This window comes from Notamacropus eugenii, chromosome 6, assembly GCF_028372415.1.
Source record: "Notamacropus eugenii isolate mMacEug1 chromosome 6, mMacEug1.pri_v2, whole genome shotgun sequence".
Lineage (NCBI taxonomy): Eukaryota > Metazoa > Chordata > Mammalia > Diprotodontia > Macropodidae > Notamacropus > Notamacropus eugenii.
In genome coordinates this window covers 377501528-377529177 of record NC_092877.1, presented here as the reverse complement: position 1 = coordinate 377529177, position 27650 = coordinate 377501528, and the positions used below count along the sequence as shown (strand labels likewise).

The 27650-nt window shown below is 39.2% G+C and overlaps 1 protein-coding gene across 4 annotated transcripts in view; it reads left to right on the top strand.

Annotated features, from left to right (window-relative positions):
* Positions 1-27650, top strand: part of KIF1A (kinesin family member 1A) — a 195640-nt gene that overhangs the window by 13047 nt on the left and 154943 nt on the right. For all 4 annotated transcript variants that reach the window (XM_072618743.1, XM_072618745.1, XM_072618742.1 and 1 more), the window contains exon 2: positions 23623-23791. In XM_072618743.1, coding sequence (XP_072474844.1) covers positions 23686-23791 — 106 coding nt within the window. In that variant the 5' untranslated portion in view covers positions 23623-23685. The remainder of the gene's footprint in view (positions 1-23622; positions 23792-27650) is intronic.

The window sequence follows — 27650 nt, the reverse complement described above, 5'->3', positions numbered from 1 at the left end:
CAGATACACATCAGGACAACTGGAGATGGCCCCCATATCCCCAAGAGAAGGCATAAACGAAGGATGTATTTGGGTTCGGGCCATTAGGACTGGACCCAAACTGTGTAAATCCAGAACTGAGCTTCTCAACCATGTGTTGCGTAGCTATACAATATATTTATTGTTTACAGACTGAGATACTGATGCATCCATAGAGTTATAGGCCCCTTTCAATAACTCCGCTGTCTCTGAGGACTCTGTGGCCCACAGGTTAGGAACCACTGCTTTAAATTCCACTAGACTGCCATGTCTTCACATTGGAGTTCTCATTTTATTTATTGGTGAATCAAGTCTGATCTCCCCTGGTCTGGGATATGCCAATTGTATCTCCCCTCTTGGAACACAAGTATTTTGTCAGGTTTTCAAGAAATCAGCCTCATTGGCTTATACAGACTCCATCCTCTTCCTTTTTTTTTCACTGATTGGTGATCAGATCCACCAGTCTTTTCAGTAGATTAGGATAGAGTTCATATGGGTCCAGTGACTTGAATGTGTTGCAAGCAGTTCTGTATTCTCTTGCCGTATTCTTACTTATCTGGGATTTTTAACTTCTTGTTCTTACCTTTCTGAAGATAATTCTGCTTTGGGGAAAGCCCAGTGAGAGCTGAGTAGTTCTGTCTTCTCTCTGTCTTCTGTCATTATCATGCCATTGACATCAAGTCTATTGTCACACCATTTCTACATCTGTTATTCTTCTGTTTTGATTTGTGGTTCAAAAATAGGAATTCTGTTCCCAGATATCATCTTTGTAACTGGCTATCTATACCCCAAATGCTCCTTTATTTCCTAAAGGCCATTTCTTCATCTGGCAACAGGAGTAATATGTTGTTTGAACCTCTGTTTTGGCAAACAATAACTTGTTCTGATCAAGGCAATTACATTAGAGAGACAAAGAATATTGGGATGACAGGAATAATCTGTAGGCAAATCAAGCATGTCAATGCTTTGCTCTGTGTGTGTGAATATTTTCTCCAGTCAGTATTTTCACTAGCTCTTCTCCTATCCTCTGACATGTTGAAACTAATGTATTGGATGCCAGAAACCTGAAAAATTATCATTGGTCATTCATCAGGGGAGCTTCTTTGGAGAATTTTTTTTAAATCAAGATGGTTCATGCCCAGGTTAATGGCTATGCCTACATGTCATGCCTATGACACTGGTGTTTACATGACTAGCCTAAGTGGATAATCCTTTGTGTATTATAGGTGCTTACTATTTGTTAGAATAGATGGTTGTGAAAAACCTGAGAGACAGAATTTCTGGCTAATTGAGAATCAATTTATTAATTAGGATAGCTAAGAATCAACAGATTGATGGTCAGTGGTTTCTCTCAGCAATCAAAGACAAAACCATGGAAACACTAAATGCTTTAAATACCTTTGGAAAAGGGGGTGTTCCAACAGGTAAAAAGCAATCTTGATTGATGAACAATTAATGGGAGGTGGGTTAAAAGTCTTCAGCTCCTCTGTGGAGAATGTTGTTTGATCATGAGACTCAGCCACCTCCAGAACTCTGGACACAGGAACCCATCTCCACCCAGACCACTCTGTTTGGTTTTGTTCATGAGCTGGGTCTCCCTAAATTCCAATGGAGGTGTCTCTGGACATGGGATTATTGCTTTGGGGCAGGAATTCACCTAGACTAGATTCTGGTTACACTCTAAACAGAAGCAAGGTCTCCCAGTTGGGTGGAGTCCCACTCAAGATCAAGGAGCATGTTTCCCAAGGATTAGGACAAGTTCATCTGTCAGTCATGTCCTTCAGTGACTGGCTGATTTACAGGAGCTGGGCCATAAATGAGGAAATGAAGGATAAAAATGGATTCTAGTTTAATAATTGGTTATTGATGTAATAGAAAATAATTTCTCTCAGAGAGATGCATGTATGCATGGCTATATGGATCAGTAAATAAATATTAGATTCTTTGAGGTTTTCTGAAGGCAAGAATTACTCAGTCTCAAGCACCAATGGGCTGATGGAGATAATGGCTGATTTTTCCAATATGGTACAGCAACTTAGATTTACTCCACTCATTAATGAGTGACAGCTTGGTGTAGTGGATAGGCCTTTGGTTAGGAAGTCCTGGGTTCAAGTTTCACCTCAGACACATTCTGGTCCTATGACCCTGGGCAAGTCATTTTATCTCCTAGTGCCTTAGGCAACTTCTTATGACTGAGTTGCAGAGAAGATGCCAGCCTGCATTAAGTGAAGGGAGTTTCCCTATAGCCATGACCTCCTAAGCTGAGACTTTCTTCCTGTTCCAACTTGTTCCTCATTGAATTTTCTTACACATTGCTTCACTGGGCTCTCCATATTTTCTTTTGAATGCATGAGCATTAGGCAGGCATGGGTGGGTTGGAATCTGTATCAGTAGAGGAAACGTACAAAGCAGTGAGCTCACGGATCCACTGACATGTGAAGCATTTGAGCGTCAACACTGACCAGGGATAAGTGAGGCCAACAAGAGCAGGGAACCCTGGGATAAAAGATGTGACTGCAAATAGACCAGAATTCCCTCCACTCCCTAAACCTTTTCTCTTTCTCTCCTTCTTGTTGCAGAATCTGTAACATTCCTTTCATTGTCCATATAGGGAGGAACCTAGAGACACAGGCAGAAGGGCAGCTCTGAGACATTGGACAGGTACTAGAGTCCCAGGCTTAGACCTGGCCAGGAAGGGGCTTTGGGCTCATCTAGTACGACTTCAAAATCTCACAGATGATGAACAAGCTGAGGCTCACAAAGGGGGAATGACTTTCCTGGGATCACAACCTTTAATTATTCATAGTTTTCATTATTCGTCAGTTTAGAGTCAGAAAGCACCTTCAAGGTCATGGAACTGAGCCAGACCTTGAACCCAGGTCCTCTGCCTCCTTATGTTCCCTGCTCTGCATTGCCTCTGTTTGCACTGTCACGAGTTTGTGACTCCTAAAGGCACAGACGAACCCAAATCAGGAAATCAAGCCTTCAGTTTCTCCATTTTTAAAGAGAATTCCATTCTGCCCTGTTCTCATAGAAGATGGCAGCTCATGATATAATCCATGTATTAGGCTAGCACCAACAAGTCCCTGGGAATTATAACACCACCAATATAAGCACTTACGTGGTTTGGAAGTGCTTTATAAATATCTCATAGTAATTTCAAGCAAGCATTTTCCTTTCCATTCTTGGGCCAACCCAAGTGCTTAGCAGGCTCAAACCTACAATGGCTGCTGTCCATATAGAGGGAAGGGTCTTAAAACTGACATACACTTCCTTTGCCCAAAGTCCATGGTCAGAAGGAAGGGACATGAAACTGACCACTACTCACCTCAAGCCTACATCGCTGGAATCATTTGTGCTCATATGCCATCAAGTACACTATCCGAAGGGGAAAGAAAGAACTTTGAGGGTGAGAATTGTAACTTGCCACCTAAAATAGAAATGTGCTAAAATGAGGAGCTGTTTTTTTTTTCCTTTTTCAACTTTGTAAGCATTTATTTCCATATGAAAGCAGAGAATTTAGTGAGAAGCTTTAGTGCTGATCCAGGGGAAAATGCCATCTCTGCTGAAAGGCATCTTGGCTGGCAGCTGGTTCTGGAAGCTGGCACGACACAAGAAATTTCTAGACGCTGGACTCAGGGGAGAGATAAAGAAACTGGGAGAAAATCTACAAAGACGAAGCCTGGGAGAGGAGAAAGCAAACTAAAGTGGAAACCAGGGCACCTAAGTTTCATTATGTGGTGCTGCCATCTGCTTATTGTATAACCTTGTGAGCTACTTTCCCTCTACAGGCTTCAGTCTTTTATCTATAAAAAGGGTAGTGGGAGGAAACACTGATTTCTATGGTCCTGCCAGCTGTGCTATTCCAATCTTTTTAATTTTCAACTTCAACAAACCTTTATAAAGTGCCTGCCATGCATCAGGAACTATCCCAAGCACTGGAAATATGAAGGCATCCACCTTGCGTGAAGGAGGCAGCACAAAGAGATCCACCTTGGAATAATAGCCATAGTTAATAATGATAATATTAACTGCTGTTTATGTAACACTTGAAGATTTGCAAAGAATTTTTGTGTGCTTTCTTTCGTTTGCTCATCCAATAAATGGAGAAACATAATCTAGGTATTATTTTCCTGATATTATAAATGAAGAAATGGAAGCTCAGAGTTGGCAAATGACTTACCTGTGGTAACTCACTAGTAAGAGGCTGAGCTGGGAACTGGCTAGCTGCAAGTCCAAGACATTTCTATTACACCAAAGAATGCTCCATTTTGATGTGTGGTATGCAAATGATTGCAGGCACAACACACATATACACATATATGTGCATACATGGATCTGAGAGAGGATTTGAATTCAAGATTCCTGCTTTTCCCAAATGGAGGGTTTACAATAAACTAGGTCACTTGTTATTCTCATTCTGTGTGTGCTTGTGGGGGGGGAGATTCCCTTGTCCTCAATGTTCTCATCTCACTCATTTTCAGTGAGAAAAAAGACAGAGGTATAGATAAGAGAACGAGAGAGAAATCCAGCAGATCTTTCCCCCTTCTACCTCTCACTGACCCCTAGAGTGTTAGCTTTTTAAGAGCAGAGAATATTGATTATTTGTACCTCTGTCTCCTCCAATGCTCAACACAGTGTTTGGCACATAGTTCATAAATGTTTGTTGCATTAAACTGACTTCCTTGGACCTATTTTCCTATCTAGAAAACTTCCTAACCTTAAAGTGCTAGAAAAGTGCCTGCCCCACCCTCTATTCCTCCTTTTCCTCCTCCTTCTCTTCTCTTCTCTTCTCTTCTCTTCTCTTCTCTTCTCTTCTCTTCTCTTCTCTTCTCTTCTCTTCTCTTCTCTGCTCTGCTCTCTCTGTCTCTGTCTCTCTCTGTCTCTCTCTCTTTCTCTCCCTCTCCTCATTTCTCTCTCCCTCTCCTTCCTTTCCTCCATTTCTCTCCCTCCCTCTCTCCCTCTCTCTTTCCTCCCTTCCCTCTCCCCTCTCTCTTTCCTCCCTCTCTATGATTTCATTAGTGGCCATTGCATGTTCTTTCTGATGATGCAAGTTGCAGCCCCATCCTGTGTGACTCTCATCTATATAGAGACAGCTATAAAAGTGCCAGTCATTATTCCATTCTAGTTATGATCCCCTTGGCATCGTTGTTCTGAGCATGTCACTGCCCCTTTTCCTGCCATTTACACAGGAAAACAGCGATAGCTCGTTTGTCTGGGAACAACATTGAAAAGTCAAGTCAAATAATATTTAATTGAATATTATATTATAAAATAAGATAATGTTGAAATAACATCTCATTTTTTTCAGCATAAAATGATGTATAAGTAATGTTTGCAAACTCCAAAGCACTATATAAATACCAGCCATTTTTATTAGGTCATACAAGGCCTTCATGTTAGGAAAGAGTAGGAGTTATCCCTGCCCACAAGAACCTGATACCTTCAGAAAAGTGCACTGTGGCATCTTCTCAGCTTCTTAGCTCACATAGGCTCTTCTTGGCCCCTCAATAACAGCCCCAGATTTCTCAAGAGCCTTTTCTAGTGGGGGTAATATGAAAGAAAAAAGAAAGAAGGAAGGAAAGAAAGAATTAAAGAATCCCAAACTTGACAGTCATCTAGCACTTGCCCAAGGCTTTAATTGTTGACAAGTGATCATTCAACCTTAGAGATCCCTAGGATGATGTGTGTGTCTGTCTATCTATCTATCTATCTATCTATCTATCTATCTATCTATCTATCTATCTATCTATCTATCTATCCATCTCTCTCTCTCTCTCTCTCTCTCTCTCTCTCTCTCTCTCTCTCTCTCTCTCTCTCTAATGGGAGGGGGGCAGGGAAAGACCCATCACTTCTTGCCTTGCACATAATAGGTGCTTAGTCAATTCCAGAATTCCAGATTATGGGAGTTTGGAGGGCCATCTGATCTGACCCAGACTGGACAGAAATCTCTCCTATAACATACCCAGCTAGTAATCACCCTGCCTCTGTTTAAAATACTCCAAGGAAGGAGAATGATGTTTGATGAACTGAACTGAAGTGAATTCCACAGTTGGACAGTTATGGCAGGTCTGAGCAAGTCACTTGTGGGGACACACACATACCCCAGTGACTTCCCATGGCTTTCAGGGGGAAACACAAAATCTTTTGTTTCACATTCAAAGCCCTTCATAACTTAGCTCCTTCCTAACTTTCCAGGCTGCCTCCTCCTTCTTTGGTCCAACAAGGCTGGCCTCCTGGCTGTTTCACAAACTAGACCCTCCACCTCTTGGCTCTTGGCGTTTTCTCTGGCTGCTCATCCCCCATGCCTCCTCATCTCCACCTGCTGACTTCCCTAACTTTACAGGAAGCCATTCCCAGTCCTTTGAATTCTAGTGCCTTCTCTCTTTTAAATATTTCTTTTCATTTCTATTGATCTTGTATATAGGCTTTTATGCACGTTTGTTACTTGTCTCACCCACTAAGCTCCCTGAGGGAAGGAACTGTCTTTTGTCCCTTTTTGTAGCCTTAGTACATAGTAGGTGCTCAATAAATACTTATTGACTGACTAAATGAGTTTTAATTCTCAGGAAACATGTTCTTTTACAAAGCCTTAATTGAGCTCCTTGCAGATTCCACCTGTTATTCCTAATACCGCCTTCTGGGGCCAAGCCGAAAAAGGTAGATCCTTTTCCTCGTGATAGATAGTCAGTCAACAAGCATTTATTATGTTCTTCCTATGGTCCAGGGTACAAATATCAGTTCAGCTCCTTACTACCTGTGTGACCTTGAGGAATTCATTTACATTCTCTGGGTCTCAGTTTCTTCATCTGTAAAATAAACGTATTGAATTAGTTGATTCTAACATCCCTTCAGCTCTAAATCTGTGTTGCGATTACTTATCTGGACCTTGTTTTCCTTATCTGTACAGTAAGGAGTTTGGATTAGATGACCTCTGAGGTCCCTCCTAGTTCTAAATCTGTGATTTTCTTATTATTCTGGGCCTCAGATTTCTTATCTGAAAAATGGGGATATCTAAGCTCCCTCTGATCATTAAATCTGTGAATCCATGATACAAATATCTCTTGATATTACTAGTTCCTGATCCACCATCCTCATCCTCCCCTCTTCCCACCAATTCTACATGGTAGATTCTTGGATCTTAGCCCAGTAACTTAATTAATTTTTCAGAATTTCATCTCCACTTAATAAAAAGCAGTCCCTTAGGTTAAGGTACACAGCAGTCTACGTCAGAAGGAGAGCCTACTTCAAGCCCTTCTCCTCTCTCTATCCATTTTTTACTGCAGGCAGCAAATAAGAGAAGCAGTGTTCATTTATCTGGCATCATATGGTATTTTTAGAACACTAATATCTGACCTTCCTACCTTACAGGAATATTGGAAGGGTCAAACCTGGTACTGTTTGAGGAAGCTCCACAAAAACAGTAGAACGAGCTGCAATAGAAAAGGAATATTGACAAGTGGTGTGATTGGATGATGGAGGGGTCCTGTGATGTTCAAACTTGGAGCATGTGAGTGGAGGAGGGCAGGCCTGGATGCAAGACTTTGGTATAATGTAATATACCCCATGAAGATGCTGAACAATTCCGAAGGGGAGGGATAGATAGAAGAGTGCAGAAATGGAGGTGAGGGAAGTCCCAAACCGGGCATATTTTTAAAGGTTTTTAGCAAAAGTATTTACTAAGGTAGTGTTAGTACAAATATTCAGTGTTAAACTCCCTCAAAAAAACCATGCAGTTCACTTTCTCACACTTCCTAATTTCCCACACTCTAAGGGAAGAGCAGGCTTAAACTGAGATCTATTAGGGGAGTAAAGACACACGTGTAGAAAATGCAAGCACCATCTATTTTCTTTATTCCCCATTTAACAGTATTTTTACAATGACATGAAAAGATAGTTTTTAATATTCACTTTTATAAGATTTTGAGTTCCATTTTTTCTCCCTCCCTCCCTAGCTCCTCCCTAAGACAGCGAGCAATCTGATATAGGTTATACATGTACAATCATGTTAAACATACCTATTTCCACATTAGTCATGTTGTGAAGGAAGAATAAGATGAACATGAAATGAAAAAATGAAAATGAAAAAAGCTGTGAGAAAGAAAAAAGAAAAAGAAAAAATAGTATGCTTTGATCTGCATTCGGACTCCACAGTTTTTTCTCTGGACATGGATAGCATTTTCCTTCAAGAGTCCTTTGAAACTATCTTAGATCATTATATTGCTGAGAAGAACTAAGTCTATTAAAGTTGTTCATTGCACAATATTGCTTTTACTGTGTACAATGTTCTACTGGTTCTGCTCACTTCACTCAGCATTAGTTCATGTAAGTCTTTCCAGATTTATCTGAAATCCACCTGCTCATTATTTCTTATAGAAAAATAGTATTCCATTACATACATATACCACAACTTGTTTAAGCATTCCCAGATTGATGGGTTTTCCCTCATTTTCCAATTCTTTGCCACCAAAAAAAAGAGCTGCTACAAATATTTTTGTACCTGTGGGTTCTTTTCCTTTTTTTATGATCTCTTTGGGATACAGACCTAGTAGTGATATTGCTGGGTTAAAGGGTAGGGCATCACTTATTTTCTTTTAGTTTCCAATTTTTAAAACATTTTTATTTTAAGTTTTGAGTTCCAAATTCTACCCTTCCCTCTCTCCTCCCTGAAATGGTAAGCAATCAGATATAGTTTATACAAGGGCAATTATGTAAATCATTTCCACATTAGTCATTTTGTACACAAAGATTTTTTTTTAATCCTCGAATTGTGATTTATTTGGGTGAAAATAGAATGTGACAGACTCCTCTGTAATTGTACACAAAGATTTGAATAAAAGAAAGAAGAAACTGAAAAATAACATCCTTCAGTCTGTATCCAATCAATATCAGTTATTTTTCTGGAGGTGGATAGTATGTGTCACCATTAGTCTCTTGGGATTGTCTTGGATTATTGTATTGCTGAGAATAGCTAAGTCATTCACAATTCTTCATCAAGCAATACTGCTGTTATTGTGCACAATATTCTGCCGTTTCTGTACACTTCAGTATGCATCAGTTCACATTTTTCTGAAATCATCCTGCTTGTCATTTCTGGTAGCACGATAATATTACTTTACAATCATATATCACAGTATGGTTAACCATTCCCCAATTGATGGACATTCCTTTAATTTACAATTCTTAGCCACCACAAAAAGAACTGCTATAAATATTTTTGTACAAATAGGTCCTTTTCCCTTTTTCCTGGACATCTTTAGAGTACCGACCTAGCAGTGGTATTGCTGGATCAAAGGGTTCATACAGTTTTATAGCCCTTTAGGCATAGTTCCAAATTGCTCTCCAGAATGTTTGGATCAGTTCACCACTCCACCAACAGTGCATTAATGTCCTGGGTTTTCCTACATCCCCTCCAGCATCCCAAATGTTCGTTTTTTGTCATATTAGCCATGCTGATAGGTGTGAGGTGGTATCTCAGAGTTGTAGTAATTTGAATTTCTCTGTTGATCTGAGCACTTTTTTATGGTTATAGATAGCTTTGCTTTCTTTGTCTGAAAACTGCCTGTTCATGTTCTTTGACCATGTATCAACTGGGGAATGACTTGGATTTTAATAAAGACTCACTTCTCTATATATTTGAGAAATAAGGGCTTTCTCAGAGATACTTGTTGCAAATTTCCCCTCAGTTCTCTGCTTTTCTTATAATTTTGGTTGCATTAGTTTTGTTTGTGCAAAAACTTTTTAATTTTATACAATCAAAATTATTTATTTTGTAATGCTCTCTATATCTTCTTTGGTCCCAGATTCTTCTCTTATCCATAAATCTGTCAGATAAACTATTCCAGATTTTCTTAATTTGCTTATGGTTTCACCCTTTATGTGTAAATCATGTACCCATTTTAGCCTCATCTTACTATACTGTGTGAGATATTGGTTTATACCTAGTTTCTGCCACACTGTTGTCCAGTTTTCCCAGCAATTTTTGTCAAACAATGAGTTTTTGTTCCAAAAGCTTGGATCTTTGGATGTGTCATATACAAGATTACTATGGTCATTTATTATAATAATGTAGTTTGTATCTAATCTGTTCTACTGATCCACTACTCTTATGTCTTAGCCAGTACCAGATTATTTTGATAATTACCACTTTATAATACATTTTGAGATCTGGTACAACTAGACCACTCCTTTAGCATTCTTTCATTGATCCTCTTGATATCCTTGAGTTTTTTCTTCCAGATGAATTATGTTGCTATTTTTTCTAGCTCTATAAAATAATTTTTGATAGTTTGATATGGCACTGAATAAATAGATTGATTTAGGTAGAATTGTCATTTTTATTATATTGGCTTGACCTATCCATAAGCAATTAATTTTTTCCCAATTCTTTAGATCTGACTATTTGCGTGAAAAGTGTTTTGTAGTTGTGTTCATATTGTTCCTGGGTTTGTTTTGGCAGATAGAGTCCGAAGTATTTTATATCATCTACAATTATTTTAAATGGAATTTCTCTTTCTATCTCATGCTGCTGGACTTTGTTGGAAATATATAGAAGGGCTGATGATTTATGTGGGTTTTTTTGTATCCTGCAACTTTGCTAAATAATTTCAAGGAGTTTTTTTAGTTGATTCTCTAGGATTTTTGAAGTATAACATCATATGATCTACAAAGAGTGATAGTTTTGTTTCCTCATTATCTATTCTAATTCTTTAAATTTGTTTTTCTTTTCTTATTGCTATAGGTAACATTTCTAGTACAATACTAAATAATGTAGGTGATTATGGGCATCCTTGCTTCTCCCTGATTGTATTGGGAAGGCTTCTAGTTTATCTCCATTAAAGATAAGCTTGCTGATGGTTTTAGGTAAATATTAATTGCCATTTTGAGACAAGCACCATTTATCCCTATGCTCGCTAGTGTTTTTAATAAGAATGTGTGCTGTATTTTTGTCAAAGGTTTTTTCTGCATTTGTTGAGATAATCATATGTTTTCTCTTGTTTTTTTTTTTATTGATATGGTCAATTATGCTGATAGTTTTCCTAATATTGAACCAGCCCTGCCTTCCTGGTATAGATCCCACCTGGTCAAAGTGTATGATCTCTGTAATATATTGCCATAGTTTCTTAGCTAGTGTTTTATTTAATTTGTTTTACATCAGTATTCATTAGGGAAATTGGTCAGTAACTTTCTTTTGCTGTTTTGGCTCTTCCTGGTTCGGGTATTAGCACCATATTTGTGTTGTAAAAGTAATTAGGTAGGACGTTGTCTATTTTTCCAAATAGTTTATATAGTATTGGAGTTAATTGTTCTGTAAATGTTTGGTAGAATTCACTTGTGAATTCGTCTGGTCCTGGGGATTTTTTCTTAGGGAGTTCCTTCATAGCTTATCCAATTTCGTTTTCTAAGATTGGGTTATTTAAATATTTTATTTTTTCTGTTAATTTGGGTAATTTATATTTTTGTAGATATTCATCCATTTTATTTAGATTGTCAAATTTATTGCAGCATAATTGGGTACAATAGCTCCTAACAATTATCTTTATTTCCTCTTTATTGTGGTGAATTCATCCCTTTCACTTTTGATACTAGTAATTTGATTTTCTTCTTTCCTTTTAAAAATCAAATTAACCAATGGTTTATATATCTTATTGTTTTTTCCCCATAAAACCAATTTCTAGTTTTATTTACTAGTTCAAGGGTTTTCTTACTTTCTATTTTATTAATCTCTTCTTTGATTTTTGGCATTTCCAATTTGGTATTTAATTGGAGATTTTTAATTTGTTTGTTTTTTAGTTTCACACCCAATTCCTTGGTCTGCCTTTTTCTCTATTTTATTGCTGTAAGCAATTAGAGATATAAAATTTCCCCTAAGTCCTGCTTTGATTACATCCTACAACTTTTTCTATGTTGTCTCATTGTTTTCATTTTCTTAAATGAAATTATTGATTGTTTCTATAATTTGTTCTTTGACCCAGTGGTATTTTAGGATTAGATTATTTAATTTCTAATTAATTTTTACTCTATTTTTATTGTCCATTGTTGAATGTAACTTTTATTGTATTATGATCTGAAAAAAAGATGTGTTTACTATTTCTGCTTTTCTGCATTTGTCTGAGATGTTTTTATGTCCTAACACATGATCAATTTCTGTGTAGGTGTCATGTTCTTCTGAGAAAAAAGACACATTCTTTTCCATTCTTGTTCAATTTCCTCCAGAGATTTGTCATATCTAACTTTTCCAGAATTTTATTCACCTCCTTAACTTTTTTCTTATTTATTTTTTTGGGTTAGATTTATCTAGTTCTGAGAGGGGAAGTTGCGGTCCTCCACTAGTATATTTTTATTATCTATTTCCTCCTGTAATTCATTCAACTTCTTCAAAAAGTTAGATGCTATACTAGTTGTTGCATATATATTTAGTAGTAATATGTTTATGGTACTTTTCTGCAAGACACAGTTTCCTTCTTTATCTCTTTTAATTAGATCTATTTTTGCTTTTCCTTTGTCTGAGATCATGATTGCTACCCCTGCTTTCTTTGCTTTGGCTGAAGCATAATAGAGTCTACTCCAGCCCTTTACCTTTACCCTGTTTTTATCTCACTGCTTTAAATGTGTTTCTTGTAAACAACATATTGTAGGATTCTAGTTTTTAATTCATTCTGCTATTTACTCCTATTTTGTGAGTGAGGTCATCCCATTTCCATTTATAGTTGTGATAACTAACTATTTTTACCTCCATGGTTTTTTTTTCACTTTTTTATCCTCATCTCTCTCTTAATCCCACCCTTTTCCTCCTCTTAAGAGTTTTACTTCTGATCACCCCCTTCTCCAATATACATTCCCTTTTGTCAGGCCCCCTCTCCTTCTATTATCCCCATCCTTCCTTATAAGGTAAGATAGATTTTTCTGGCCAAGTGTTATTCCAACTTTGAGCCAATTTTGATGTAAGGTTTAAACTTTGCCCACACCCCACATGTTCCCTTCTTTTGTAATAGCTCTTTTACACCTCTTTTATTGGGGATAATTCACACCATTCAATCTCTCCCCTCCTTCTTCCAGTGCAATTTTCTTTATCACTCCTTTATTCTGTTTTTTCAGGTATCATCCCATCAAAGTCACCTTATATCCACACCCGCTGTCTACATATACTCCTTTTAATTGCTCTGATTGTAATAAAGTTAAGAGTTACAAATATTATCTTGACATATAGAAATATAAACAATTTAATCTTATTGAATTTCTTATGTTTTCTCTTGTTTCTTTTTTTACCTTTTTATGTTTCACTTCAGTCTTGTATCTGGAGGTCAATTTTTTTCTATTCATCACGGGTCTTTTCATTAGAAATTCTTGAAAGTTCTCTATTTCATTAACTGTCCATTTTCCCCCAGAAAAAAATATATTCAGTTTTGCTGGGTAGGCAATTCTTGGTTTTAATCTTAACTCCTTTGCCTTCTGGCATATCATATTCCAAGCCCTGTTGTTCTTTAATGTGGAAGCTGCTGAATCCCATGTAATCCTAATATTTGGATTGGTTTTTAGGGAGGGATGATTGCAATACTTTATCCTTGATCTGCGAACTTTGGAGTTTGGCTATGATGTTTCTAGTAGTTTTCGTTTGGAGATCTCGTTCACGCAACAATCAGTGGATTCATTGTTTTTATTTTGTCATCTGGTTCTAAAATATCAGGACAGTTTTGTTTGATAATTTCTGTTTTCACAAATTTATTAATTTATTTGTTTTCATTTTTCAACATTCACTTCCATAAGTTCCAAATTTTCTCCCCTTCCTTTCTCCCTTCCTCCCCAAGAAAGCATGCAATCTTATATGGGTTCTACACATGCATTCCTATTAAACACAGTTTCATATTAGTCATGTTGCATGGAAGAATTAAAACAAATGGGAGAAACCATGAGAAAAACAAAACATAACATAGGAGAAAATAGTCTACTTCGTTCTGTGTTCTGATTTCATTGATCTTTCTCTGAATGTGAATGGCATTTTGCACACTGAGTCCTTTGGAAATGTTTTAGGTCTTTGCATTGCTGTGAAGGGCTAAGGCTATCAGAAACAGTCCTCACACACTGTCGCTGTTACTGTGTATAATTTTCTTCTGATTCTGCTCACATCACTCAGTATCAGTTCATACAAGTCTCTCCAGGTTTTTCTGAAATCCATCTGTTCATCATTTCTTACAGCACAATAGCATTCCATTAAATCCATATACCACAACTTGTTCAGTCATTCCCCAATTGATGGGCATCCCCTTCATTTCTAGTTTTTGGCCACCACAAAAAGAATTGCTGTAAATATTTTCATACATGTGGGTCCTTTTCCCCATTTTTATGATCTCTTGGAGATACAGTCCTAGAAGCAGTATTCTGGGTCAAAGGGTATGCACATTTTTGTAGTCCTTTGGGCATAGTTCCAAATTGCTTTCCTGAATGGTTGGATGAGCTCACAGCTCCACCAACAATGAATAAGTGTTCCAACTTTCCCACATCTTCTCCAACATTTATGATTTTCCTATTTTGTCATATTGGCCAATCTGATAGGTGTGATGTGGCATCTCAGAGTTTTTTTGATTTGCAGCTCTCTAACCAATAATAATTTCATATGACTATTGATAGTTTTAATTTCTTCCTCCAAAAACTGACTATTCATATCCTTTGACCATTTACCATTTGGAGATCTTTGATAATTTTTTGAAAGATGTTGTCCAGCCTTTTTTTTTAATCATGACTTTCAGATAGTCCTATAATTCTTATATCTCCCAGATCAACTTTCTAGTTCAGGTGTTTGTCCAGTGAGAAATCTCACATTTTCTTCTATTGTATTTTTACTTTTAAAATTTTGTTTTATTGTATCTTGATGTCCCATAGAGTCATTTGTTTCCATTTGTTTAATTCTTTCTTCAGTGAGCTTTTGTACTTCCTATTCCATTTAGTCAATTCTATTTTTTATTTTCTTTGGCAAATTTTTGTGTGTCTTTCCCCGTGCTATGGAGTCTTTTTCACGATTCTTTTACAATACTCTTATTTCTTTTCAGAAGTTTAAGCCAACAATTGATAATCAATGTTCACATAACTTATGTTTTCTTAAACAATTGATAAGCAATGTTTACACTGTTTAGAGTTTATAATGTTTCAAAAAGGTCACGAATAATACTTACATTGTCAACAAATCATAATGTTTGCATTATTTAGAATCTATAACGTTTCAAAAAATTTATAAGCAATGATTACATTGTTGGTAATTCATAATGTTTCAAGCAGTTGATAAGGAATGTTTACATTGTTTATAATGTTTCAAACCAACAATGAATAACACGTTTTTAAATTGGAGACTCCTGTCCCTGAAAGGAAGCTGGGCAGGAGCGTTTGGGTAAGTGTAAAACCATCAAGGGCTACCTTTCTATAAGGTGGAGCCAAGAAACTGCCTTCTAAGGGACACTGCTCAAGTAAAAGAAACTCAGGATTGGTTGTATTTCTAGAAATTCTTCTGCGTGGATTTGGTGTGCATGGAGGTAGGGGGCCGAGAGAGAGAGAGAGAGAGAGAGAGAGAGAGAAAAGAAGAAGAAGAAGAAGAAGAAGAAGAAGAAGAAGAAGAAGAAGAAGAAGAAAGAAGAAGAAGAAGAAGAAAGAAGACAAAGAAGAAGAAGAAAGAAGAAGGAGAAGAAGAAGAAGAAAGAAGAAGGAGAAGAAGAAGAAGAAGAAGAAGAAGAAGAAGGAGAAGGAGAAGGAGAAGGAGAAGAAGAAGAAGAAGAAGAAGAAGAAGAAGGAGAAGAAGAAGAAGAAGAAGAAGAAGAAGAAGGAGAAGAAGAAGGAGAAGAAGAAGAAGAAGAAGAAGAAGAAGAAGGAGAAGAAGAAGAAGGAGAAGGAGAAGGAGAAGAAGAAGAAGGAGAAGAAGAAGAAGAAGAAGAAGAAGAAGAAGGAGAAGAAGAAGAAGAAGGAGAAGAAGAAGAAGAAGGAGAAGAAGAAGAAGGAGGAGAAGAAGAAGGAGAAGAAGAAGGAGAAGAAGAAAAAAGACAAAGATGAAGAAGAAAGAAGAAGAAGAAGAAGAAGGAGAAGGAGAAGGAGAAGAAGAAGAAGAAGAAGAAGAAGAAGAAGAAGAAGAAGAAGAAGAAGAAGAAGAAGAAGTGCCAAGCCTAGCGGCCTGTGGGCTACCCGAGTCTTCTTACCTCAGCTCCCGAGGTCTTCGGCTGGCCAAAACCGGATGCTCATATGAGAGAAAGGACGTTCCAGAGTCGAACAAGGGTTGAGATTTATTTCAGGGATTCAGTTACAAGTGCAGGGGATAGGGGGAAGGAGAGAGATATCTCCCAAAGAGGCAAAGATCTTACAATAAGGGATTGGAAGTAGAAGTGTAAGTGGGGAGAGAGGGGGAGGGGAGAGAAGAGAGAGGAAAGTGAGGAGCCTAGTAAGCTCACACGTGGTCCTTCGCCCAAGAGACTTTTTCAGGCTTTCCTGAACCTACTTAAGCCCTTTGCCCGTAGTTTACATATCAATATCGAGCCTGTTAGGAGACAACAGGTGTGTCCAATCCGGGACGGCCTCAAAAGCAGGGAGACTCCACCCATCACGTATGTCCCGGGAAGAGGCGGAAATACCCGAGCTAGCCGAGCTAGCTCAGTCTGACCTTCTCGAATCCCCGCTGTTCATGGAGGGCCTCGTAAGACTCTAAGATTTAGAAGTCCCACTTTTACCCGCCCGAGACCGTCCACACGGATTTGAACTTCCAATCCTCACAAAGAAGAAGAAGAAGAAGGAGAAGAAGAAGAAGAAAGAAGACAAAGAAGAAGAAGAAAGAAGAAGGAGAAGAAGAAGAAGAAGAAGAAGAAGAAGAAGAAGAAGAAGAAGAAGGAGAAGAAGAAAGGAGAAGAAGAAGGAGAAGAAGAAGAAGAAGAAGAAGAAGAAGAAGAAGAAGAAAGAAGAAGGAGAAGAAGAAGAAGAAGAAGAAGAAGAAGAAGAAGAAGAAGAAGGAGAAGGAGAAGGAGAAGGAGAAGAAAGCAAAAGACAGAGAGAAAAATTTTCCCTCCAGGAATCTCAGAAACAATCACAGTATCTCAGAGTTAGAGTGGAAAATGACTTCAGTGATGATCTAGTCAATCCATATCTGAGGAGTCTCCTGTTCCCTTCTAAGTGGTCAATTATCCTGGAGACTTAAAGCAAGGAGGAATCACTGCCCACTTCACAGCTTGTATAATTAGGGAATTTTCCATTATGCAAAACCAAAATATGCCTTTCAGTAACTTCCAACACAGAGCAAGACCAATCCTTCCTCCATAAATAAATAAATAAATAAAGAAAGAAAGAAAGAAAGAAAGAAAGAAAGAAAGAAAGAAAGACTTGCAAATAGTTATCATGGCTATATCTAAATCTTTTCTTCTCTAGGCTAATCATCTCCAGTCTTCCAAACAATCTTTGTAGAACATAAAGCACACACACACACACACACACACACACACACACACACACACACACACACACATACATACACACTATGATTGCCCTCCTCTATAGGCTCTCCAATTTATCAGTGTCCTTCCTAAAATGTGACATTAAGAACCAAATACAACCCCAGGTCTGCTCAGGGCAAAGTGTGACCCTTATGATCACTTTATTCTACTTGAATAAATGAAGCCTCATTTTTACTTATTGATGTAGGGTAAGTCTACACAAGTTCTCTTTCTTAAGGGGTGTCAGATCACAGCTGGTTTGGGTTATGTATCAGTGACGAAGGATGAAGTGGCTAGGAAGAACTTGGTAAGGCATGGGAGTGAGATGGCACTGAGCAGAGAAGAATCATAGATTTAGAGCTGAAGGGTACCTCAAAGGTGACTTTCTACAGGTGAAGAAACTGTGACCCCAAAAGCTCTGTGGTCCCCAAATGTCATGTTGGGACTAGAATTGGTCTTCTAATTCCAAATTGTGTGTGTGTGTGTGTGTGTGTGTGTGTGTGTGATCTCTTAAATTTCTAAGGATTCACCTTTAGGGCCCTGAGGAAGTATTCTGTGGAACAGTATAGAGTGTCAGTGGAGGAGAAATAGCCTTGGATTTGGAAGAAAATATTCCAAGTTCTCACTCTAGCTCTATCATCAAATTATTAGGTGGCCTTAGATGAGTCATTTCCCCTTTCTGGGTCTCAGTTTTCATATCTGTAAAATGGAAGGGGAACTGGACTTGATGATCTCCAAGATGTCATTGAATATGTGTATTCTGTGTCGCTGAGTCCATCTGCTCTCCTATCTTAGGTGGCACCAGAGAGAGCAGATGGGCATGCATGGTGCTGGAAAGGGATCTGAGATATGGAGTTAGGATGAAAATAGAGCCAGGAGGTGGCCTGCTTCCATGGTAGGCAGCTGGGTACTTCCAGATTTCAGTGTTATGTGCAGAGAATTGCTACAGTCCTGCCCAGCAGAGCCTGCAATCTGCCAGAGACCAAGCTTCTTTTCCCAGCCCTGCTTCAGGGTCATTAGCTAGAAAAACAATTAAGAAGGAAATGTGGGAGGATTTGCTGAGCTGAGCACAGTCTGTTTCATCATCTCTCCACTGGAAGTTTTTTGGAGCCATGTTGTAGTGAATTCACCCTATGCCAGGACAACTCATCACAAGGCTAGCTGTCTTCTTCTCCTTACTGCCTGCCCAATGTCATGTCCGTCATCCCTCTGTCTGTCCCTGGTTGCTGCCTGCCTAGGATACAATGCATCCTAGTAACATGGGATCATAGAATGCCAGAGCTGGAAAGGTTCTTAGAAGTTCAAGTCAAGCTGTCCCCTACATCAGAGATAGGGAAACAGAGATCCAATATATAATGAGGTTGAGGATGATAATAATAATATCTCATTTTACAGATAAGGTAACAAAGATTAAGTGACTTATCCAGGGTCACAAAGCTAAGTGTCTGAGATAGAATCTAAATGCAACTCTCCTGACTTCAGGTCCTCTGCTCCACCCACTGCTCTACTGAGCTGTCTAACATCTTGTCTAAAAGTGGAGTTAAGTTCTCCCTGTTGGTAGAAAGATAAGCAATTCAACCCAACAAATGTCCCTCAAGAAGCAGCGATGCCTATGGCATTCTTTGTGCATGGGACAGTAGGATCTGAGAAGCTCCTCAAGAAATGACCCTTCCCCTCCAGGAGCTCATTCTCAAGCTGGGGCACCAATATCTCCACCATACATTAGGATGTGATAATAGCAGTAACGGAGGTACCAAGTGCTTGGTTCTAGTCAGATTCCAGAAGGTGCTAAAGAAAGATTAATGTGCAGGAGGCTATTTCAGTCAGTCAGACAATAACCATTTATTAAGCTCCAGAGTACTGAACTTGGAATCAGGAAGACATCCTCATGAGTTCTAATCCCACCTCAGATATTCCTAGCTATGTGACTCTGGGCAAGTCACTTCACCCTATTTGCCTTAGTTTCCTCACCTGTAAAATGAGCGGGAGAAGGAAATGGCAAAGCATTCTGGCATCCCTGCCAATAAAATCCAAATGGGACATGACTGAAATGACTCAGCAACAACAAACGTGCGCTAGTCACTGTGCTGAGCCTGGGGATATAAAGAAAGACAAAAAACTGTTCCTACCCTCAAGGAGCTTCCAGTCTCTATTCTCTCTTGTCTGTAAGTAGAACAGAAAGAGCATTGAAAGCGGATAAAGAATGATCAGAAATCAATGTACCCTGGGATTGTTGCCATCCTGGGCTGGTTTGTCATGACTATTCTTATCCATGATTTTATAAAAATTTCTTTATAAAACATTATAGCTGTGTGATTCGTGGTCAAGTCACCTAAGCTTTATATGCCTTAGTTTCCTCTTACAGAAAAAGGGGATAATAATAGCACATATCTTATTGGGTCATTGTGAGGATCAGATGACACATATGTAAAGTACTTTACAAACGTTAAAGTGCTCCAGAAATGCCAAAAGCATAAATTACACATGTAATATATGTAATATTATGTATATACACACATAAATGTGTATACATATACACACATAGAAAATGTGACAATAATACAAAGCTGGAAGGCATATCTATCATGTTGGAAAATGGAACCAGAATCCAAAAAAAATATCTCCAGAAGCTGTAACATTAAGCCAAATTAAGTCAGGTTAAATTTAATATGACAAATGTAAAGACTACACTTGGATTCAAAGTGGTAATTGTACAAATGCAGGCTAGGGAGAACATAGCCGAATCCCAATTTGATGCTGCCTTCATCCAGAGAAAGAACTAATAAACAGTATATATAAAATGGCTTTATATATATCGCTCTCTATATAGATACGTATATATGTGCGTGTAGTATGCCCACATATGTATGTATCTATATGTACTTATATAGATGCATACATAAATACATTATATATGTATGTGTGTATATGTATTATGTGTGTAGATACATATATGCACACATACACACACACACATAGTAGTGTCAAATGGTAGCCTTCTCTAGAGCAGAGGTAGGGAAAGAAGAGAGAAGAAATAAATGAAAAAATCTACATGATAACTTGTTATACATTTAAAAGGAATAATAAGTTGTACCTAACTGATTTGCAGATTCATATGGAATCATCTTTTTTCTATTCTACTATGTTATGGTAATAATTGTTTTATTTCCTAAGCTCAGAACAAAATAAAGATCTGGGGCTTTTCTGAGCCAACTAGATGAAGTCAGGAAATTCAGGAAGACCTCCTGAATATATTGTTTAATATAGTTTAAATCTGGTCGCAGACACCTTGTGACTGTGGGCAACTCACTTCCTCTCTCTCCCTATTTGATTTTCTCAGCACCTGTCTCATAGAGTTGTTATGGGGATCAAATAAGATAAGAATTGTAAAATCGCAACACAGTGCCTAGTATATAGCAGGTGATTCATAAATGCTTATTCACTTCCCTTCCCCCCTAAGAAGTTAGATGGCAAAGTGGATCAAGCGCTGGACCTGGAATCAGGAAGACCAAACTGGCCTCAGACACCCAGCAGTTTTGTGACCCTGCACAAGTTACTTAACTTCTATCTGATTTAATTTCCTCATCTCTAAGATAGGGATAATAACAGTGCCTACCTCCTAGAGTTGTTGAGGGGATCAAATAAGGTCCTATATGTAAAGTGCTTTGTAAACCTTTGCTAGGTATCTATGTTAGTGATGATTTGTCAACACTGTAAAATGATGTTCACAAAAATGATCTTGATTACGCTGGATTAAGAGAAATGTGGAGTCTAGAATAAGGGAAGCCATTGTCCCCTTGTCCTCTCCTTGGTCACAGTGACTCTAGACTAGGGACCCCATTTTAGGAAAATCCAAAAGATGGTATCAAGGATGGTGAGGGAACAGCATTCTTCTTTAAACAAAGATCAGTTAAAAGAACGCTGAACTGGATTCTTAACATTTTTTTTCATGGAAATAGTGTGAATTTGTCATAGAAATTGAATCAGTGATTCCTGCTAACAATGAAATTTTTTTGGTCATCCATTTAAGGCAGCTGTTGAAACTCGGCCAGTATGTATATACATACATACATACATACATACATACATACATATGTACATACGTACATACATATATATACATATATATGGAGAGAGAGAGAGAGAGAGACGGAGAGAGAGAGAGAGAGACAGAGACAGAGACAGAGACAGAGAGACAGAGAGACAGAGAGACAGAGGGAGGGAGGGAGGGAGGGAGGGAGGGAGAAAGAGAATACGTATCTACAATCTTTAGTCAATCTGCAGGTGAATGTGCTTTTGTGTTTAAATCTGTTGGTGACCTGAAGAAAAAAAGGCACAGGGGAGAACATGAGAGCTGTCTTCAAGTAGATGAAAATACACATGGAAGAAAAACGGAATTCACTTTCTTAGTCTCAGAGGGCAGAAGTAGGGCTATAGGGAGACAGATTTAGGTTGGATAGCAAGAACAGTTTCCTACCAATTAGAGTGGACAAAAAATGAATTCGGCTTGTCTTGGCAGCTCGCTGGTTTCCCTTCACCAGGAGTCTTCCAGGAGGAGCCATATATTGGGAATGCTGCAGAAGATTCCTGTTCAGGCATGGAGTTGGACTAAATGATCTCTGGAACTCTTCCTACATGTGACGATCTATAATTGCATCTGCCATAAAAAGCAAAACTTTGCCTCCATGTCTAAATAAAGACACAAGCAGTTCCATTTTATTTCTATAACAATTAAAGCTAATGAGTCAAGCAGTGAAGTTTACTAAATACTCCCAGGCACAGAGCATTGGACTAGATATACGGGTACCTTGGGCCTGGGTCTCTACAGCATCAACTGTTTTCATCAAACCAGGGACCCACTCTGTTGAAGATGGCAAGGTACATTTTTCACATTAAAAAAAAAAAACACCAAAAAATTTGGCTTTGTGGACGCATAATCTCACCACATTTGTCATTGTTCCACTTGGTATCCTTGGAAAAACGGTATATTTGGACCAGATGTCTTCTGTGGTCTTTTTAAGTTCTCAAATTCTCAGATTCTCTGATTTTACTTCATTTTCTCATCCCTAAAATGGAGGTGGTTATGAGAATGAGGATATCAAAACATTAATATTTTGTATTTCCATAATTCCTACACCTTATTACCACGGAAAGGTAACTCTGGACATCTCTATCTTAAGACTTCTCAATAATTTTTAATGTCTGGGATTAGTTTGTTCTCAACCAGAAAGTCTTTCTGAGAGTGTCATAATCTGTTTTGTTTTAGCTTTCCCTTTGGGGCATTCACTTTATCTCCTGAAAGCAACTGATTCTACTTAACTGCAAGCCACTTGAACTTAGGGCCAATTGATTACAATTGATTGAATGCTATTGACAGGTGACTTTGAACACTAAGTCACTTCATCTAACTCGAAAGCAAAGCTACAGAAACTCGCCTGACATATATGCAAACCTGCTGTGCACTAGACACTGTACTAAATACTTTACAATTACTAACTCATTTTTCCTCACAACAACCATGGGAGGTAAGTGCCAATTTACAGTTGAGGGACTGAGACAGAGTTTAAGTGACTTTCCCAGGGTCACACAGCTAGTAAATATCAGGCTGAGTTTGAATTCAGGTTTTCCTGACTCTGGCTCTGTATCTTCAGCTCTTTTTAAAATTCTCTCTCTCTCTCTCTCTCTCTCTCTCTCTCTCTCTCTCTCTCTCTCTCTCTCTCTCTCTCTCTCTCTCTCTCTCTCTCTCTCTCTCTCTCTTTATCTCTGTCTGTCTCTACCTCTGTCTCTGTCTCTCTGTTTTTCTCTCTCTGTCTCTCCTCTATAGCTACTGTTCTCTATCTACTCTACCACTCCACTGTCTCTTCTGAGCCTTGTTTGTTTTGAGTTACTGCTGAAGCCTTTGTTGACAGGAGATGGGTAACAGAGGGAGGTAACAAAGGGAGGAAACCCATTCTGTAATCCAGTACATGTCCTAGTACAGAGTAGGAGCTTAATAAATATTTTTTGACTCGGCAACAATTATTTCATAACTTTGGGTTCAGGTATGATCTTGTGATTCTACCAAACCTACCAACATTTTCTCCAAATTCTGGGCTCTGAGCAACTGGGCTTTTCTAATATTTCTCATTCTCCTTTCTTGTCCTTCCAGGGTTTTTCCATTTATTCCTGAGGTCCCTCCTGCAACTATAAGCCGCTAGGAAGGATCACCAAGATGGCAGGAGCCTCGGTAAAGGTGGCAGTGCGAGTACGCCCCTTTAACTCCCGAGAAATGAGCCGGGACTCGAAGTGTATCATTCAGATGACAGGAAGCACCACAAGTGAGTACTGGCTGGACTAGGTCTCCTTTGCTTTCCCTCATGAGTGTTCCACAGGCATTGAGTGAACACATCTGGTGCATTACTAGTTGTTGGCAGAGGCAATCAAGACTTAGGTTTCAGAAAGGCGGGTTTCCTTTCCCTGGCTTGGTGACTCTCCCCACCTGCTTTTTGCCCCCGGCTCCAGCTGAGGCTCCAGAACAGAATGAGCTCTGGCTCATTCTCAGTTAACCATTGGAATGGGGAGCAGAAAACAATTACATTACTGGAATCAATGGTTAATCCTCAACTTTATCTTAATTTTAGGACTTAATTTTAGTATGCCCATTCACATACATGTATATTCTCTCACATATGTACTCACTCTCACAAACACCTTTTCACACATGTACACACACTCACATGTAAATAACCACCTTCACACACATATACACACATCTTCACACACACAGCATCTGCTTCCTCCCACCTACCTGCAAAGCATCAAACTTCAAAGACAGGGACAATAGATGGCCTTTCACTTCCATTAGCTCTCCTTTTGGGCTTCCCCTATACTTTCAACCTTCCCTCAGGGCCATATTAGGTAGTCATCAAGATAACATTTGTAAAGTGCTGAGTCCAGTGCCTGGCATATGGTAGGTACTTAATCAATGCTTATTCCCTTCTTCTTGAAATTGTTATTTTGGGCTGTTTGGTAGAACCCACCTGCTCCAAGTATAACACTCCTATTATTCCCTGATAACTGAGATCCCCCTAGCAGGGCCAAGACCACTTCATCCCATCCAGAGGAAGGAAGGCATGTTACCCTGTGACTGGATAATTGTAATTGGGAGTTGAGGTATCTCCAGATTAGTGGAATAGAAAGGCGAGACTCAAGCTCACTGAATCAACCTATTAGATCTAGTGCTAGTGACTGGACTGGAAGGTCCCTGGAGTGGGAGTCATTTCACTTTCCATCTTTCTGTCCCCAATAACTGGTGAAGTACCCAGCACAGAGCAGACATTTCATAAATTCTTGTCAAGCTGATTTGTTATTGCCTTGCCAATGCCTGGAACTGAGATGGTGGGAAGCACAGACCACGAGTATGAGGGAGAAGTGCTGCCCTGAACCAGTGAGAAGGGAGAAGTCCTTCTCTCCATAATCCCAACAGGCTGTCTGTTGGCCAGAGACCCACAGTGACAAAGCAGAGAGAAGTCAGGAAGAGCAGGACAGAGAAAGGCTATGAGGGATGGGGAAAGGCATTTGCTTGGGACCTTGGCCACTAGCGATAGCAGGAAGGACAAGTGAACTCAATGATCAGAGAGAAGATCTCTCTGTAAACCCTGTAGTGGCTTCTTCAGATAAAGCAAGAAAACCTTGGGGTAATTATTCTGAATTTGATGAAATATGAGACTCTAAGCTGGGAAACAGCCTTCTTTGGGTTGAAGTGAAGGTGGGAGAATGAATGATTCCTCCAATCCTTTGCTCTCACTTCTGTGCAGATAGAACCCCCACTCCCACCTCCTTCTGTGGAATTGGAATGTGATTTCTTTCATCATGGGAAGTCCAAAGCACTAACATCTTTTTTCAAAGTCCTCTAAAATTCAATGTGATTGATTCCATAAATGATGTGGGGAGGGAATTACAGAATGTTAGAATAGTGGTAAGAAGAAAACTTTGGGAGCTTTGGAAAGGGAATATCAGTGATTCCTTTGTGACCCACAGAACAGCAAGCTCTTGGTGAGTGTTTCCCTTTATCCTGTTGAGTGGGTGATCTTCACAATGGTCACACAGTCTGAGGGATGGGAAACATTACATGTCAGAATTCTAGAATGTCAAGACTGGGAAGGATGTGAGAAGTTGTGCACTCCAGCTGGTTCACAGATGAAGTGAATGAGATTCATATATGTTAAGTGACTTGTCCCAGACGGTACTAGATAGAATCAGGGCTTGAACCCAAATTCTCTGGTTCCAAATATGGGGTTCTTTTCACAATACCATACTGTCTTGCATATTCTTAACCTCTAACCAATGGTATTGGAGAGGGGTGGGGCAGGAAGAGACAGAGATACACAGAGACAGAGAAACAGAGACAAAGAATCAGAGAGACAAAGACATAGAGAAGGAGCAATTGAAACACATCAGAATACACCCAGTTAATTCCCTCAGATATGGGCTGAACATGTTTTTGTTCTTTGATTTCCCAGGAGAAAGGGTCAGGAATTGCATTTTAGCATTCCTATCTACACCTCCAGAGACACTGGAGCTTATCTGGTTTTTGAGAAGAATGGAAGAAGGACTTGCAGGTTTTCGTGGCTTTGTTTGCATGGCTGAATTGTGGTATCTTGTGCCAAAATCTAGGAACAACCAGCACTGGGGATTTTCTTTGAGAGGCTATGCCTGTCCTGGAAGGAGAAGGGGGCTCTGATATTCTTATGTCAGGTTCAGGATGAAAGTCAAATGCAGAGCCCTGACTTTAATCAGGGAGACTGTTCCTACAAGATCTAGAAGAACATCAGTGCTCTTACTGTGCACTACAGGCTGTGAACCTTGTGTTCAGTCACTGACGTTCGGAGGCGAAGGTGAAGTGGAGAGCTGGAGGAAGTTCATTCTAACCAGCCCTTGTTAGGTATTCTCCATCCCTAGCTTTGGATCTGTTGTTTCTTTATTTTGAACCATAGTTTAGAAATACAAATTCTGTTCTCAGACACCACCTTCTTAGCCAGCTGCTCTTTTCCCAAATCAATTTTTTTCTCCTCTCTTTCCCTTTCCTTCAATGGAAAGCAGCAATGAAAATACCATCTGTGTCCCTGTGGTCTTCAGGTTGGCCCCCAAGACTTCATAGTCTTTGGCAATGATCTCTAGATTCCTTCTGGCAGGATCATTTGTGCCCATATGAACCAACAGAAGTGGGTGGGAGTAGTCATCTGTTCTGAGAAATCTTGGGAAGTTCTCCCTCATATCTCCTCTCTGAGCTTCATTTTCCTTGTCTACAAGTGGGCATAATGATTCCAGTAAGTGCCAACTGAAGAGGGCTGTTAGGAGAGTTAAATTAGATAATGGATGTGCACAATGTCAAGCTTATGGGCCCCCTGGCAGAATATCAGGGCAGTAAAGGATCTCAGAAGTCAGCCAGTCCAATTGCTGCCTAAAGAAGAACCTCCCCCTGCAACAAGTGGTGGCTTAGCCTCCCCTGTAGATGTCAGCTAGTGATATATAGGCTAAAATGGGAGTCGTGGAGGGATTCGTCAGAAGTGATCTCTGAGGTCATTTAGTCTAGTCCCAGAAAGTGAGACCCCCCCCAAAGTTAAGTGATTTATCTAAGGTCACACACTGAGTAGCAAGGATGGATTCACACGGAGAGCTTTTTTATTCCAGGTTCAGATTTCACTTCGTTATATCATTATGGTGCCAGCTTCATTCCTGACCCCAGTGATTGTGCACTCCTTGATAGCAGGGGCTAGCTGCTGCTTCCCCTTTCCCTTCTGCTCCCCCACATATTCATGACTACCTCTCCCCAACTGCTCTCCACATGGAATTGCCTAAACATGTTTGCTGAATGATGAGTAAATGAATCTGCTTTTCTTCTCTTCCAAAGCCTCCCGTTATCTGTGCTAATAGAAAGGAGAAAAGGGATGGCACATCTGAAAGCCCTAACCCCAAACCATCGATAGCTGGCTCCTTGCTGTGCTGTCTAACACTTGTTAAGAAGCGCACGGTCCTTGCTAATGAGGTTAATTGTAAACAGTTAAAATGAGCTTGCCTTCAGCAGCATGATGGGGAGGGTGGAAGTGCTGCATTTGTAACCAGAAGACTTAGGTTTAAATCCTGCTTTGTCACTTACTATTTATTTTACCCTGGGCTAAGTCACTTCAACTTCTC